Source organism: Centrocercus urophasianus, unplaced genomic scaffold, assembly GCF_019232065.1.
Source record: "Centrocercus urophasianus isolate 14NV4802_14NV808 unplaced genomic scaffold, USGS_Curo_1.0 seq_27, whole genome shotgun sequence".
In the NCBI taxonomy this organism is placed as follows: domain Eukaryota; kingdom Metazoa; phylum Chordata; class Aves; order Galliformes; family Phasianidae; genus Centrocercus; species Centrocercus urophasianus.
The window spans coordinates 4,529,016-4,542,508 of record NW_024884833.1 but is presented as its reverse complement, the minus strand read 5'-3'; the positions used below and the strand labels follow the sequence as shown (position 1 = coordinate 4,542,508).

General features: G+C 41.7%; 1 protein-coding gene across 6 annotated transcripts in view; it reads right to left on the bottom strand.

The window, feature by feature from the left end:
- CCDC171 (coiled-coil domain containing 171) overlaps nucleotides 1–11,045 on the bottom strand; it is a 186,611-nt gene extending 175,566 nt beyond the window's left edge. For all 6 annotated transcript variants that reach the window (XR_006170278.1, XR_006170279.1, XM_042826746.1 and 3 more), the window contains exons 1-4: nucleotides 10,965–11,045; nucleotides 9,638–9,830; nucleotides 6,921–7,059; nucleotides 4,769–4,943 (exon numbers count right to left, since the gene is read on the bottom strand). Coding sequence is in view for 4 of the 6 variants with exons in the window: in XM_042826746.1 (XP_042682680.1) it covers nucleotides 4,769–4,943; nucleotides 6,921–7,059; nucleotides 9,638–9,696 (373 nt within the window). In the remaining 2 variants the exon portion in view is untranslated. The remainder of the gene's footprint in view (nucleotides 1–4,768; nucleotides 4,944–6,920; nucleotides 7,060–9,637; nucleotides 9,831–10,964) is intronic.
- Nucleotides 11,046–13,493: the final 2,448 nt, after the last annotated feature.

Sequence of the window (13,493 nt, the reverse complement as noted above, 5' to 3'; positions counted from 1 at the left end):
ATCTAGCACAGGAGGGCACCACCTCCTCTATAAAAAGGAAAGAAGTTGAGGCTTGAGTAGCATCTTTCTCATAAGAATATAAGAATGCTTTTAGAGATTTTTATGAATTGAAGTTCTTCTCCTCTTGGATAAGACTAAAAACTTGAGCTAATTCTTTCAAGCGAGGCTCTGTAGAATAGAGGACTTAATTTCAGATTTCCACAATATTTGGTCAGTGTATTTCTACACTTCTAACTGATTTGAGTCTCTACTATTTAACTCTGAGTTCAGTTAAATGCGGTTAAAGACTATAAAGACTATGCACCCACCTAATGAAAGAATCCTCTACTCTGCCCTGGTGAGGCCACATTTAGAAAACTGTCCAGTTCTGGGCTCTCCAGTTCAAAAAAAGACAGAAATCTCCTAAAAGGAGTCCAGCGGAGGGCCAAGAAAAGATGATGAAAGGCGTGGACCATCCCCTGTATGAGGAAAGACTGAGTAACCCAGGTCTGCACAGCCTAGGGAAAAGATAACTTAGAGGGAATCTGATAAATGTTTATAAATAACTGAAGGGAGGAGGGAAACAAATGGATGAGGCCAGGCTCTTTTCAGTGGTACATAGTGATAGGATGAGGAGTTATGGCCTAAAACTTGAACATAGGAAGTTCCATAAAAACACACAGAAGCACTTCTTTACAGTAAGGGTGACGGAGCACTGGAAAAGGTTGCAAATAGAGATTGTGGAATCTCCTTCTATGGAGACATTCAAGACCTGTCAGGGTGCCTGTGTGACTTATTGCAGGTTACCTTCTTTAGCAGGAGGATTGGACTAGATGATTTCTTGACGTCCCTTCCAACCCCAATACTGTGATTTTATGACTATAGGAAAACCCGCTGAGTGAAGCCACAGTGGAGGCAAGGGATGCCATCCAGAGAGGGCAGGCTTGAGTGCAAGCCCTGCAAGCCCTATGAACTTCAAGAAGATTAAGTGCAAGATCCTGCATCTGGATCGTAGCAATACCAAGTACAAATACAGGCTGAGCAATGAGCAGATTTTTAGCAGCCCAGCAAAGAAAGAGTCGGGGCTACTGGTGGAGAAAAAAAATAAACATGAATCAACAATGTGCAGTAGCAGTCCAGAAACCCAGACATATTCTGGGCTGCGTCAAAAGCAGTATAGCTAGCAGATCAAGACAACATTTTGGCTTTCCACTCTGCTTTCAGGAATTGCTGCTTGCAGTACTGTGCTCAGCTCTGGGGCCCCTAACATAAGAAAGAAATAGATCTGTTGGAAGAGGTCCAGAAGAGAGACAAAATGACAATCAAAAGATTGGAGCACCTCCTCTCTTGAAAAGAGGATGAGTTGGACTTTGTTCAACATGAGAGAAGGCTTTGAGAAAACCTCACTACAACCTTCCAATATTGTCGTGATTTTACGATTTTTGGTTATCAGTATTCCACATCATAACATCATGTAGTGCACTGGGAGTTAAAGAGTTAATGCTCCAGTTCTGGGTACCTATCCCAGAAGAACAACTACATACCCCAGTCCCATACCTGGACTTTGCATTCAGAGAAGAGATGAAATCTCTGGTAGAGTCACAGGATCTGGCTCTCCTCCCTTCTATTTGCTCCAAATGCATGTCTTGCCTCAGCATTAGTGTCAGGTTTTCAGTTTTCGGACACTCTCTTTTAATTTATTAATTTTAATTCTAATTATATTGTATTATAGTGTGTTATCTTGCATTCTGGTATTAAGTAAACTAGTTATTTTCACCTCAGATCATTGCTGCTGTTTTGTTTTAGGCCCATCTATCTTTTTCCCTTAACCCTTTCTGGGGCTCAGATCCATGGCTCACTCCATCCGGTTAGTCACAGAACCAGGCCACACCAGCCCATAAACCATTGACAAGTATATAAATGGGACCTACAAGAAAGGTGGAGGACTCTTCATCAGAAAGAGTAGCAACAAGACAAGGGTACGAGTTACAAATGAAAAGAGAACAAATTTAAGATTAGACATCAGGAAGAAATTCTTCACTGTTCAGGTGGTGAGGCACTGGAATAAGTTGCCTAGAGAAGTTGTGCATGCCACGTTCTTTGTGGTGCTCAAAGCCAGACTGGATGGGCCTTTGGGCATCCTGGTCTCTGAAAGAAGTCCCCAACCACTGCAGGGCAGCTAGATCTAGGTGATCTTTTAAGTCCCTTCCAGCTCAAGCCATTCTGTGATTCTATAACCAAAGGCAAGGTAAGCCAGTGAGAAAATGCTTACCCTTTACAAGGAATCTCAGTGTTGCTCAAGTTCAGTCCAGTCAAAAGAAGCCTCAGAAAGAACAGGGAGAAAAAAAAAACAAAACAAAGGAGGAAATACTGACAAGGGCTATAGGACAGAAGGGCTCATTTGTGTCCAGTCCAAGCCAGATAAGGTCACATCTAAGCACTGAAGAGCTGTAGAATCATAGAACCACCAAGGTTGGAAAAGACCGCCAAGATCATCTAGTCCAACCATCCACCTATCACCCATAGTACTCACTAAATCATATCCTCAACACAATATCCAAAGGTTCCTTGAACACCTCCAAGGTTGGTTATTCCACCACCTCCCCGGGCAGCCCATTCCACTGCCTGACCACTCTTTCAGAAAAGCAGTATTTCCTAACTTCCAGCCTGAATCTCCCCTAGTGCAGCTTGAAGCCATTCCTCCTGGTCCTATCACCAGTTACAAGAGAGAAGAGGCCGACCCCCAGCTCACTACAACCTTCCTTCAGGTAGTTATAGACAGCAATAAGGTCTCCCCTGAGCCTTCTCCAGACTGACAAGCAGCTCCTTCAGCCACTCCTCATAATGCCTGTGCTCCTCACCCCTCACCAGCTTTGCCTTCTTTGCCTTGTTTGAACAGGCTTCAGGGCCTCGATGTCTTGCAGCGAGGGGCCCAAAACTGGACACAAGCGAGGAGCCAAAAACTGGAGATGCAACCTCACCAGAGCTGAGTACAGGAGGACAGAAGGCTTCAAATGGCAAAGAAAATAAGCAGAAAGTTACAGACAGCAGAGGAACTGAGAAACAACTTCATAACTATTGTACTTTTTTGGCAGCAATTGAAGAGGAAAAGAAAAAATCTGGGGAATTTCAAACAATTCAAACAGACTGCTAAGTATAGTTTCTTTCTGATGGTGAAAGAAACTAACACACTAACTTGCAAGAAAAATTCTGTGAAATCTCTTATCCCTGTTTTTGCCCTTCATTTCTCTCATCACAAAACAAAGCAGTCTGTTTTGTGAGGGGGAATCAGGGTGAGTACACTGTGATTCCTCCAGTGGCAGAATGGAATCCTATGGAATCCCTATGGAATCCTATCTCCCAGACCATGCCAGGACTTTGGGTGCCTCTCTTCAACTGTTCCATCCAGGTCCCTCACCCATCTCTCTCCTCCTGTTCTGGCTCTTTTTGTTTGTTTGTTTGCTTCCTCTTACGATTTACCACCCTTCCTGATCTATGTTTCTAGAGGTGCCACAGGCTCACTGATGGGCACACTGACACAGTGGGTGAGTGGGTTCACCTGATGTGGGGCTAACTACAACTGATCTCCTGAAAGGTTCAGCCATGGCCCCATGTCCACCACCCACTGCCAGTTACACAATGGAGCTGCCAATAAACACAGCTTTTTCTACATCACAGGGCACTACAGAATGAGATTTTAAGTATGTTTAAGTGTACAAACACCTACTACTCACATCTAAATCAGAATAGACTCAAAATTGGCATATAAACTAGCAAAATGGGCATCTAAAGATAGTCTCCTTTAAGTAAGAAAACAACAGTTCAGGCTTGAGATTCCCAAAGAATGTTTTGCTACATCTTTCATTCTCCAAAGGATTAAAAAATTCAGTTTTCCAATTATCTTAGAAACGCCTGGCACTTTCAAGCATTTCCAAGTTTCTAAGTCTCCTACAGAGACTTGGAAGACATGTTCTACATGAGAAGCAATCCGAGATCTTCACTGAAAAAAAATCTAAGATTCAAACTCAAATACACCTCCTCTACTAGATTATAAGGTATTATATTTACTTCAGTAACTAGACATTGACCTCCAAGTGAGGTAAGAAATTTCACATACACTGTTGAGAATAATCAAGGAAATAAGAGTTTCTGAATATAGACTAGCTACTAGACTGGTAGTAAGTGGCCGATTTTTATTTAGACGTTTTTTCCTGCTAGTCTGTGACTACTGTCATATTCCCACAGAATAGATTAACTTTGCACCATATACATGTTTCATTACCTATAAAAAATGAAGCAAGGAGGAAGAATGGGAACTAGACAAGAATGATGAAAATGATGCTTTTGAAGAGGTGAAATACAAAAGAAATGCTAGAAAAATAAGTTGTTGGAAATAGTACAAATGAACAGCAATATATATATATATATATATATATATATATACGTATCTAATTATGGGGAGGAAGAACTGCTCTACACTACTATCTAGTGTGGGTTAAATGTGGATTAACCATGATTAAAATACAAGGACAGCAGTTAAAAAGGGAACAACAGAATGCACGGAGGGAAAAGGAAAAAAAAAAAACAAAATGAAAGGCTTAGAAGTTTAACTCATGCATGAGCCATCAAGCATAAGACTTACAAAAACAGATGTCTAAGAGATGGGAAAGAGAGATCCAACAAAATGCAGCAATAAGTGGTGAACTTAATTAACCTACTGGAACTCAGTTCCCTTCTTGACCTGAAAGAGACTTTACCATTTTTCAGCATTTGCTTTTTTGAAACTTACCTTGCAGCTCTGCAAGCTTGTTTCTTGCATCACTTAACTCTTCTTCTACGGTATCTATTCTCAAACGGGCATCTTTTTTGGCAACTGCCAGTTCATATTCCAGCCTTTGTCGTATTGCCTCTCCTTTCTCAAATTCAGATCGTAATTTGACAATCTGGATTTCATAGTCACGCAGCTACAAAATAAATTTGTTTCAGAAAACTGGCAAGAATGCTCTCTTAAAGAAACAGCACATTACAAAAATACATCTAAGGAATATTTTAGAAAAAGAACTTCAACTGCATTTGCAGCTACTTACTCATTCGCTCATACCTGAACTTGAAATCTATTCTTGCAAAAGACAAAATTTGTGTAAATGAGTACTGATTATTCCTGTTGTTTTATATAGTCAAACTATTCATATTACCGGACTGAGTTCAGGTATTTCAAAAATATTCCTTCCATTTACCAAAACAATTCTACCATAAGAAAATAAAAGCTGTAATATTAGCATGTTCATGTACCTTATAGGCAAAAACTGCAGCGACTAGAACACTGTGTTCAACTAGTAAATTTATATTAACTTTCTCCAAATTTAACACTTGAAAGACAGTCTAGTATCCTTCATGATGACTATCAGACATCTAGTAACTGACAGGGATGCAGGATGAACAAAGTTTAGTCCAATATAATTATTCAGTAGTCAAGCAGAATACAGCTAAACTTAATAAATTAATAATGAAAAATCCTTTAAAAAGTAATTTCATCTCGATTAAGGAATGCAGTCCAGTCATCGCTACTGAAACCTGTGTCTAGAAAATAAAATCCAAGTTATTTCATTACAAGAACATGGAGAATAAATGCAGTCAGAACACCTACAGAGTTTGACTTCAATAACAGTGGTTGTAGCTAACTTGAGCACTTCCATTATCTGTGAACATCTGGCACAAAAGTATCCCAGGTAGTTCAACTGCTTGAAAAGTAACCCAACTTTGTGGTTCCAGTACAACATGACACAGCACATGAATTTTGTTGCACACACTAAGTTTACTCTGAATTTAAAAGGTTACTCTTCAAATTTTTTAACTCCTGGGACCCATTTTTACAGAACAGACCCACAACCAATGGGACAGCAGGGAAAGAATGCCACACAAGACCAACATACTGCAGGAGAGATAGCCACCATTTAATTTGTATGCAGACTCCAATAATGAACAGATGTAAAAAGCAAGTTTGGTGTAATGACTAGATTTTGCATCAAGAATGAATGAGTAACTGCACCAACCACCCATAGCAAACTCTAAGACTAGAACTGCTATCCAGAGAGGTAATTTCTCTGCACAAGCACAAGTCTAAAGCAGCACATCACCTGTCATATTGGCTTTAGCAAGAGTGGTAAGTATCCCAACAGCAAAAAGCCCAAATTGATTACTGATACATCTGTACTCAGTGCTCACCCTCCCTTATGTATGTGAGTGCAAAAAAATGGATACTCTGGATAAATTCTTAACACTTCAATACTAATTTGTCACAGCATTGTGAGGAAAAATCTTTAAGTTGGCATCTTCATTACGCTAAGTATTTCCCTACGCATGGAGTCTCCATTAAAGAGCTCTAAATTTTTGACAAATGTCATGATAGTTGTGCTTTTGCAACAAATTACGCAAAATTACAAATCTGAACTAAGATAAGACATTGGAAGACCATTAAAAGATATCCCATCTGGATGTGATGCACACACACAAAAATGCTGTACTAGATTTATGAATTCTGCAGAATTAAAACAATGCTCAAATATTATGGCAAAAAATATATATATATAAAAAATATATATTATATGTATATACACCACACACACGTAAAACTAAATACAGCCCTTTCATCAGGATAAACAAGCTATGATTTGTATCTACTTGTGCCATTGGGCAATTCTGTCTAACAAGACCCTGGTAGAGGCAAGTACTTTCCGTGAAGTGACTTCAACTATTAGCAATGACAGTGGAGCTGCTATCAGTCCCTATGAATAGCTGTAAGAGGTCTGTACTGTGACATCTTTGACACTGCTTTTCTTTTTTGGCTAATGACAGCATTTTTGACAGATCATGTAAGAAAATAATGAAACACATTTACATTTCTTTTAGGACTCAAATGAAAGAGAACAAAAAAACCTTACTTCTTGATTGTGTTTAATGATTATGTCTACTTTTTCTTCTTTGGCTTGACAGAGTTTCCTTTTCAGATCTTCAGCAATGTCCAACTCTGATGCACTGCTATTTTGTAGTGACTGTGACCCACTCTTGGCACTACATAAGCTGCAAAGCATGAATATTTCCAAAATGCATGAATAGTACTTACAAATGTTAACACTCCCTTCTTTAAATGGCTGATTTCACCTCTACACATCCTAACGACATCCTTACATTCATTCTGAGTGGCCTGTCCCTCTTTCCACAGGCGGTAGATTCTCTTTTTCTCCTGGAGCCTCAAGAATAGCTCCCTATTCATCCACGCCGTTCTTCTTGCCCAACGGCTCATTCTGCAGCTCAGGGGGACTGCCTGCTCCTGTGCCCTTAAGACTTCCTTCTTGAGAAGGAAGTTTTAAATAACTCTTAGCTGTGGCAGCAAGACGAAGTGGTAAATCAAGCAGGAAACAAAAGAGATCTGAATGCAGGGCACTTCCAGAAGCTGTGTAAGAGCTTGTTTGTGGACATCACATAAATGTCCAGAGACTTCTCCTTTGCAACCCCTTCCCCACAGCTGTATAAAAGATAGAAGAAAGCAAGCTAGATCATCTTATTCAGAGGTGAAATGACGACCAGCCTCAACAAAATACAGCTATAAAAAGGCCAGGTGTCAAAGGTAACAAAGTATAGACTAGAAAGGAAAAAAAATAATCTAGAGTGTCTCTTTGTCCACTCTCCCCAGCCTTCGAATCAGCAACAGGTATGGGAAGAATTTAAGATTTTGTTAAGTTTTGGGGTTGGAGAAGGCAGGAGTCAGGGTTTGCACCCACCAGCATTATTTTCCTTCTTAAAAACTGCTAATTATGTACTAATTGACCAGAGAAGTCAACAGAAATAAGCACAATGGAGAAAACTATGAAAAAAAAGTGTGGCTTTGTGTGATTTAATGTTATAAATACTGGAATCAGTAGAAGAAGAGCAAACACAAGAAGTAAGATACTGGGGACATTCCAGAAATTCTGTGTTGGCCTAGGATTTCATTAAAATGAAGGGGTGACTACTGAAAAAGAAGCAGTATATTCTTCTTTTGAACAGTATTTTCTGCATAACCTCTAAAGCTCACAATGGCATTACTGAGAAACTAATAATACGGAGCTGAAAACACTATTTTTGTTCTCAGCATAAAATCAAATTGAATCAGCTGTCTCAAAAAAAAAAAAAAAAAAAGATTGTTACATTAACCGTTTCATTTTTCTATCTGTCTGCTTGAATATCTGCAAATACAACAGAGATCGGCCTCCAGAAATCCCATTCTTGTGACATTTTATTTAACCTCCACAGAATCACGAGCATATGCAGCATATTACAGACATTTCATGCCACCTGTTGAGAAAGGGCTACAAGGATAATTAGGGGCCTGCAACATCTCCTGTACAAGGAAGAGAGACTTGAGACTGTTCAGACTCGAAAAGAGAAGGCTGAGAAGCGATCCCAACACAGTTTATAAATATCTTATGTGGGGGAGTCAAATCAATAGGGGTGGACTCAAGGAAGAACTTCTTTACTGTAAGAGTGACAAAGCACTGCAATGAGCTGCACAGAGAGGTTGTGGAATTTCCCCCTCTGGAGATATTTTAGACTGTCTGGACACTTTCCCATGCGACCTGCTATAGGGAACCCGCTTTTAGCAAGGGCAGGGTTGAACACAAATCTCAAGACGAGCCTTCCGACCTTTATAATTCTGTGAGAGTCTTCCTTCTATATTCACAGAATCACAGAATTGTAGGGGTTGGAAGGGACCTCTAGAGATCATCGAGTCCAACCCCACATGAAGTGCAGACGCGTTACAATATAAAGCTGAGGGAAGCTTAAATCAAAGACAAAAATCACACAAAATATCCCTAGGAAGTGTTACAGTATGTATGATTTGAACAAAAATTCAGAGAAAGCTTTTTATTTCTGCTGTCTTATATTAATAGTTCATTAATAACTGCTTTTGAACAAAAAAACATGTATTTTATCAACTACAACTTTTATGAAAGGCACTGCCTTTAGAAGTATTTTGAAGTTTCTTAGCAACAGAAGTGAAACAACTTTTGAGTTCTACCCTGTAAAGCGAACCTCTAACTCAGAAGCTTTAAGCTCATACTTATTTACTAAGCCAGCTAGTTACAGTGCACAAAGAACATGACAGAAAAAGGTTTTTCACCATCCTTCCATCTATATGTAGCAGAAAGCGTATAGAAACAGGGAGAATTTGTCTTACGTTCCACTTATCAATGCAATCCTCAAAATTCCCCTACCTGAGGAAGTGGTCCACAGTCTGACTGCCTATCTCAAGTTTATATTCAAGCATTTTTGTTCTTTCTTCCTATGTGTGAGTAAGACTTAAACCCAACCTCTTCAACCTCAGCTAATATAGAATCATTCTGGCATTTCATATCAGTGCCCCAGACACGAGACAGGAACTCCCTTTCTATGCAAGTTATGTCTTCTGCAATCAAAGAAGAATTCCTGTACATCAGATAGCCATTACAAATCTCTTTAGACAACTAAACCTCTTCATATAATGACTGTAATGGCACGACACAGCTTTAATGCATCATATCTGCTTCTTCTGACTTATACAGTCTCAGGGATCGAGAACGTTAACCACAGAAAGCTGAACCATAGTACCAGACTAAGACGACTCAGAAGTAAAACTCACCGTTTAGCTTCATGATCAACATGGCTGACTGGAGAAGACAAATTCATTATGTCAGTCATTATGTCAGTAGCTTTTTAAGTCTGTGAGGTCCTTGGAATTAAGATCATCTTCAACAACAATATTTTTTTTTTCTAAGTTTTAAGTTGAGAAGCTTCAAAGTTTCCTCTTTTCCATCAAATAAAGACATTAAAACCTGTAACACAGAGGCATAATTGTTTAGTTGGTTACATAAGCTGTCAAAACACTTTAATGAACAGCATTACTGCAGCACCATCTGAACAATTACCATCAATTGCAATTTGACAACTATTTTATTCAGTAAACATCTGCACTGTTAGTCCTCTGAGCCTGAGAGGTTTAGATTAAAACAAAATTGTAGAAAATCCACTATCAGTTTTCAGATAGATGCCAACACAAAATGTGTTGTCTGCACAGATTGTATCTGTCACCACAGCCTTCACTCTTAAGAGGATTGCAAACTTGATTTCTCTTCAAAATAATTCTAGGGGAGATTAACCTTGTATTTTGTTGGACTTTGTTTTGGAGATTTGCCCGTTTGCTTTTTACTTTCTTTTTTTTCTTTTAAGTCAATAATCAAGTGTCAGTGCAGAGAACGACACAACTCGCCTTCTATTTCATAGATCTGCTACTTCTTACTCAACAGTATTTCTCCTGCATGAGATGCATCAGCAATATCAGAGAGCACAAAGGAGGAGAACCAAACTCTTTACTATAAATTTCATAATTCAGCATCAGCTATAGGAAAAAAAAAACCAGTATCAATTGCATTTTTATGACACAGACTGTGTATACATATATCTATATCTACACACATATGCACACATGTGTATCTATCTATCTATCCATATATATATTTACTTCAGGCTGAGTAGCAAACATAATTTATGAGCTCCTTAAATCAGTTACGACGAGCACACAAGAGGAACACACAACATTCCGCACTCAGGTTAACGAGGCAAGGAACTCCGCAGCTCAGCTCCCCGGCACAAGGCACTCCTCCGTGGCTGCCCCCGCTAGCAGCACGCAGCGTTTCCCTGCTGACACGCGCGCCCGTACCGCAGCTCCAACAGGCCGTGGCCGACAGACCCTCACCGCGACGGACTCAAAGCCAACAAGAAACGCCCCAAAGGGTTCGGTCGAACGCGACCGCCACGCGAGATGTCCCGGGACCGTGGCCGCCGCCCGCTCTCCCGCCCGCCTCCAGGCCGGCCGCCGCCAAGCTGAACGCCAGCCCGGAGCAGCGCCGCACCGCAGAGAAGCCCCGTTCCGCCGTACCCGATCCGGCCCGCCCTAGCTCATCTCGTACCCTCGCACCTGTCCGGCCGCTCGGCGGTTAGAATCCGGTTAGAAGAACGCGGCCCCGCCCGCCCCGCGCGCCGGGACTCTCCGACTGCCGCTTCCTGTTGCTGCGGCTCCGCCCGAGTCTGGAACGCAGTGCGTGGAAACGCTGTGCCCGGGCAACGCCGGCGCGAGGCGGGAGGGAGCCGCGCATGCTCCCCCTCGAGCTCGCGTCCCCGCCGCCCTCAGGCGAGTCGGGCGCTGGCTGCGGCGCGTTTGTAGCGCCCGCTTCCCGCCGAGGCGGACTAACCTGAAATGGCAAAGTGATGCATATCTAAAGCACCTTCCTAGTTCCTTGCTCCCACAGTCTTAATGTGTTAACTTACAAGCTTGCTCTGGTAGCAAGGAATTAGAAGAGCGCTTTGGATATATATTATTTCCCTATTTATGTGACTTGAATTTCCACGGACCCGGGGAAGTCTGGGTCCCGCTAAGCAGGATTGTATTGGAGCTTTCCCATTCCTCAGTCCTCTTAACAGAATGTTGACCTGCATCTGAAGAAAACATGAATTCTATGAAAAATGTATCATGATGTCCACAGATTACCAGGCAATCTGAATGGAGTACATAACCCACAGAAGACCTGGTTAATCTTGAAAAACAGATAGTCCAAATATGGGCAGATTATTGGGAGAATACAGAGCGAAAGCTGTCACAGTGACCATTTTCCTCCCGTTTGTGTGGAACTTCCTGTGCTTCAGTTAATGCCTGCTGCCCCTGATTCTGTGTCGAAAAAAGCCTGGTCCCATCCTCTTGAAATCCTCCCTTCAGATACTTGTGTGTGTTGCTGACATCCACTCTCAGTCTTCTCCAGAGTCTTAGAATCACATAATCATTAAAGTGGAAAAAAACCTCTAAGATCATCTAGTCCAACCATCAGCCCATAACCACCACTCCCACTAAATCATCTTGCTGGGTGCTGATTCAGGTTGCAGCTTGACATTTCCTCCCAGCTTGTTGTCAACTTCCTGAGGGTGGACTCAATCTCTTTATCCGGCTTGTCAGTGAAGATATTAAGTGGGACTGGCCCTAGTACTAACCCCTGAGGATCACCACTAGTGACCAGTTGCCAGCTGGATTTAACTCAGTTCACCACCACTCTCTGGGCTTGACCATGCAGCCAGTTTTTCACCAGTGAACAGAAAACATGTCAAGCCATGAGCTACCAGCTTCTCCAGGAGAATGCTGTGGGAGACAGTCAGATGTTGAACAGGTCCAGGTCTCTCAGTATTTCCTCAGAAGAGAAATGATCTGGGAACCTGATTATCTTTGTGGCCTTTTGCTGGACTCTCTTCAGTAGTTCCCTGTCTTGAATGGACGAGCCCAGGAATAGACACAGTACTCCCGATATGGCCTCAGAACAAGTCACTGAAGAGGCAACATAGATCAGTGGATAGGGCATAGAATGGGCTCCCTCAATCTGCTGGCCACATTCTTTCTAAGAACATGACCGTCTTGGCTACCAGAGCAAACTGATCATTCATGGTCAACCTGTGTCCACCAGGACAACTAGGTCCTCCACAGAACTCCTTTTCATGATATTGTAGCAAACCACCAGATTGGTCAAGAATTATTTCCTCTTGGTGAATACATGATGACTGCTCCTGATAATTCTCTTTTCTTGCACTTGCTTGGAGATAGCATCCAAAATAAGTTGTTCCATCAACTTCCCAGGGATGGAGGTGGGGCTGACTGGCCTGTAGTTTCCCAGGTCCTTCTTGGTTTTTTAGAAGACTGGAATGACACTGGCTTTCCTCCAGTCCTCAGGCACCCCTCTTGTTCCCCATGACTATCAGAGATGATAGAGTGGAATCACTCCATCACTTTTGCTTACTCTATCAGTATGCATGTGTGCATCCTGTCAGGGCCCATAGATTTGTGTGTATCCAGTTTGCCTAGATAATCTCTGATCAGATCTTCTTCCACCAAGGGGAATTCTTTCTTTCCTCACACTCTCTTATCTCCAGAGTCTGGGGTTCCTGCAGGGCAGTCTTAGCAGTAAACACTGAAGAAAAAAAGGCATTCAGTAGCTCCACCTTCTTGGAATCCTGCATTACCAGGGCACTCACTTCATTCAGTGGCAGGCCCAGCTTTTCCCTAGTCTTTATTTTGACCTCCCTTACCAGATTTGATTTCATGTGGGCTGAAGCCTTCCTTGTTGCATTCCAGGTAGTCCTAGTACAGCACTCCTGTATTCCTTCCAAGTAGGCAGACTGTCTTTCCACAGTCCATAAACTTCCTTCTCCCACAATCACAGTCTAGAACATGTCACTGAAGAAACTACATAGACCAATGGATAGGGCACAGAATGGGCTTACAAACACAGTTATCCTCATTACAATTCTTATAGAAGGGATTCCATCGCTTTACTGTAGTCCATGTTAATCTTAAGTACCAGTGTAGATATCCATGAAGATGAGCTGTACAAGGTTCAGGCAGCTCTGCAGAGCTGTATAGGTGCCATGTTTCTTCGGTACTGGAAACACAGGACTGATCA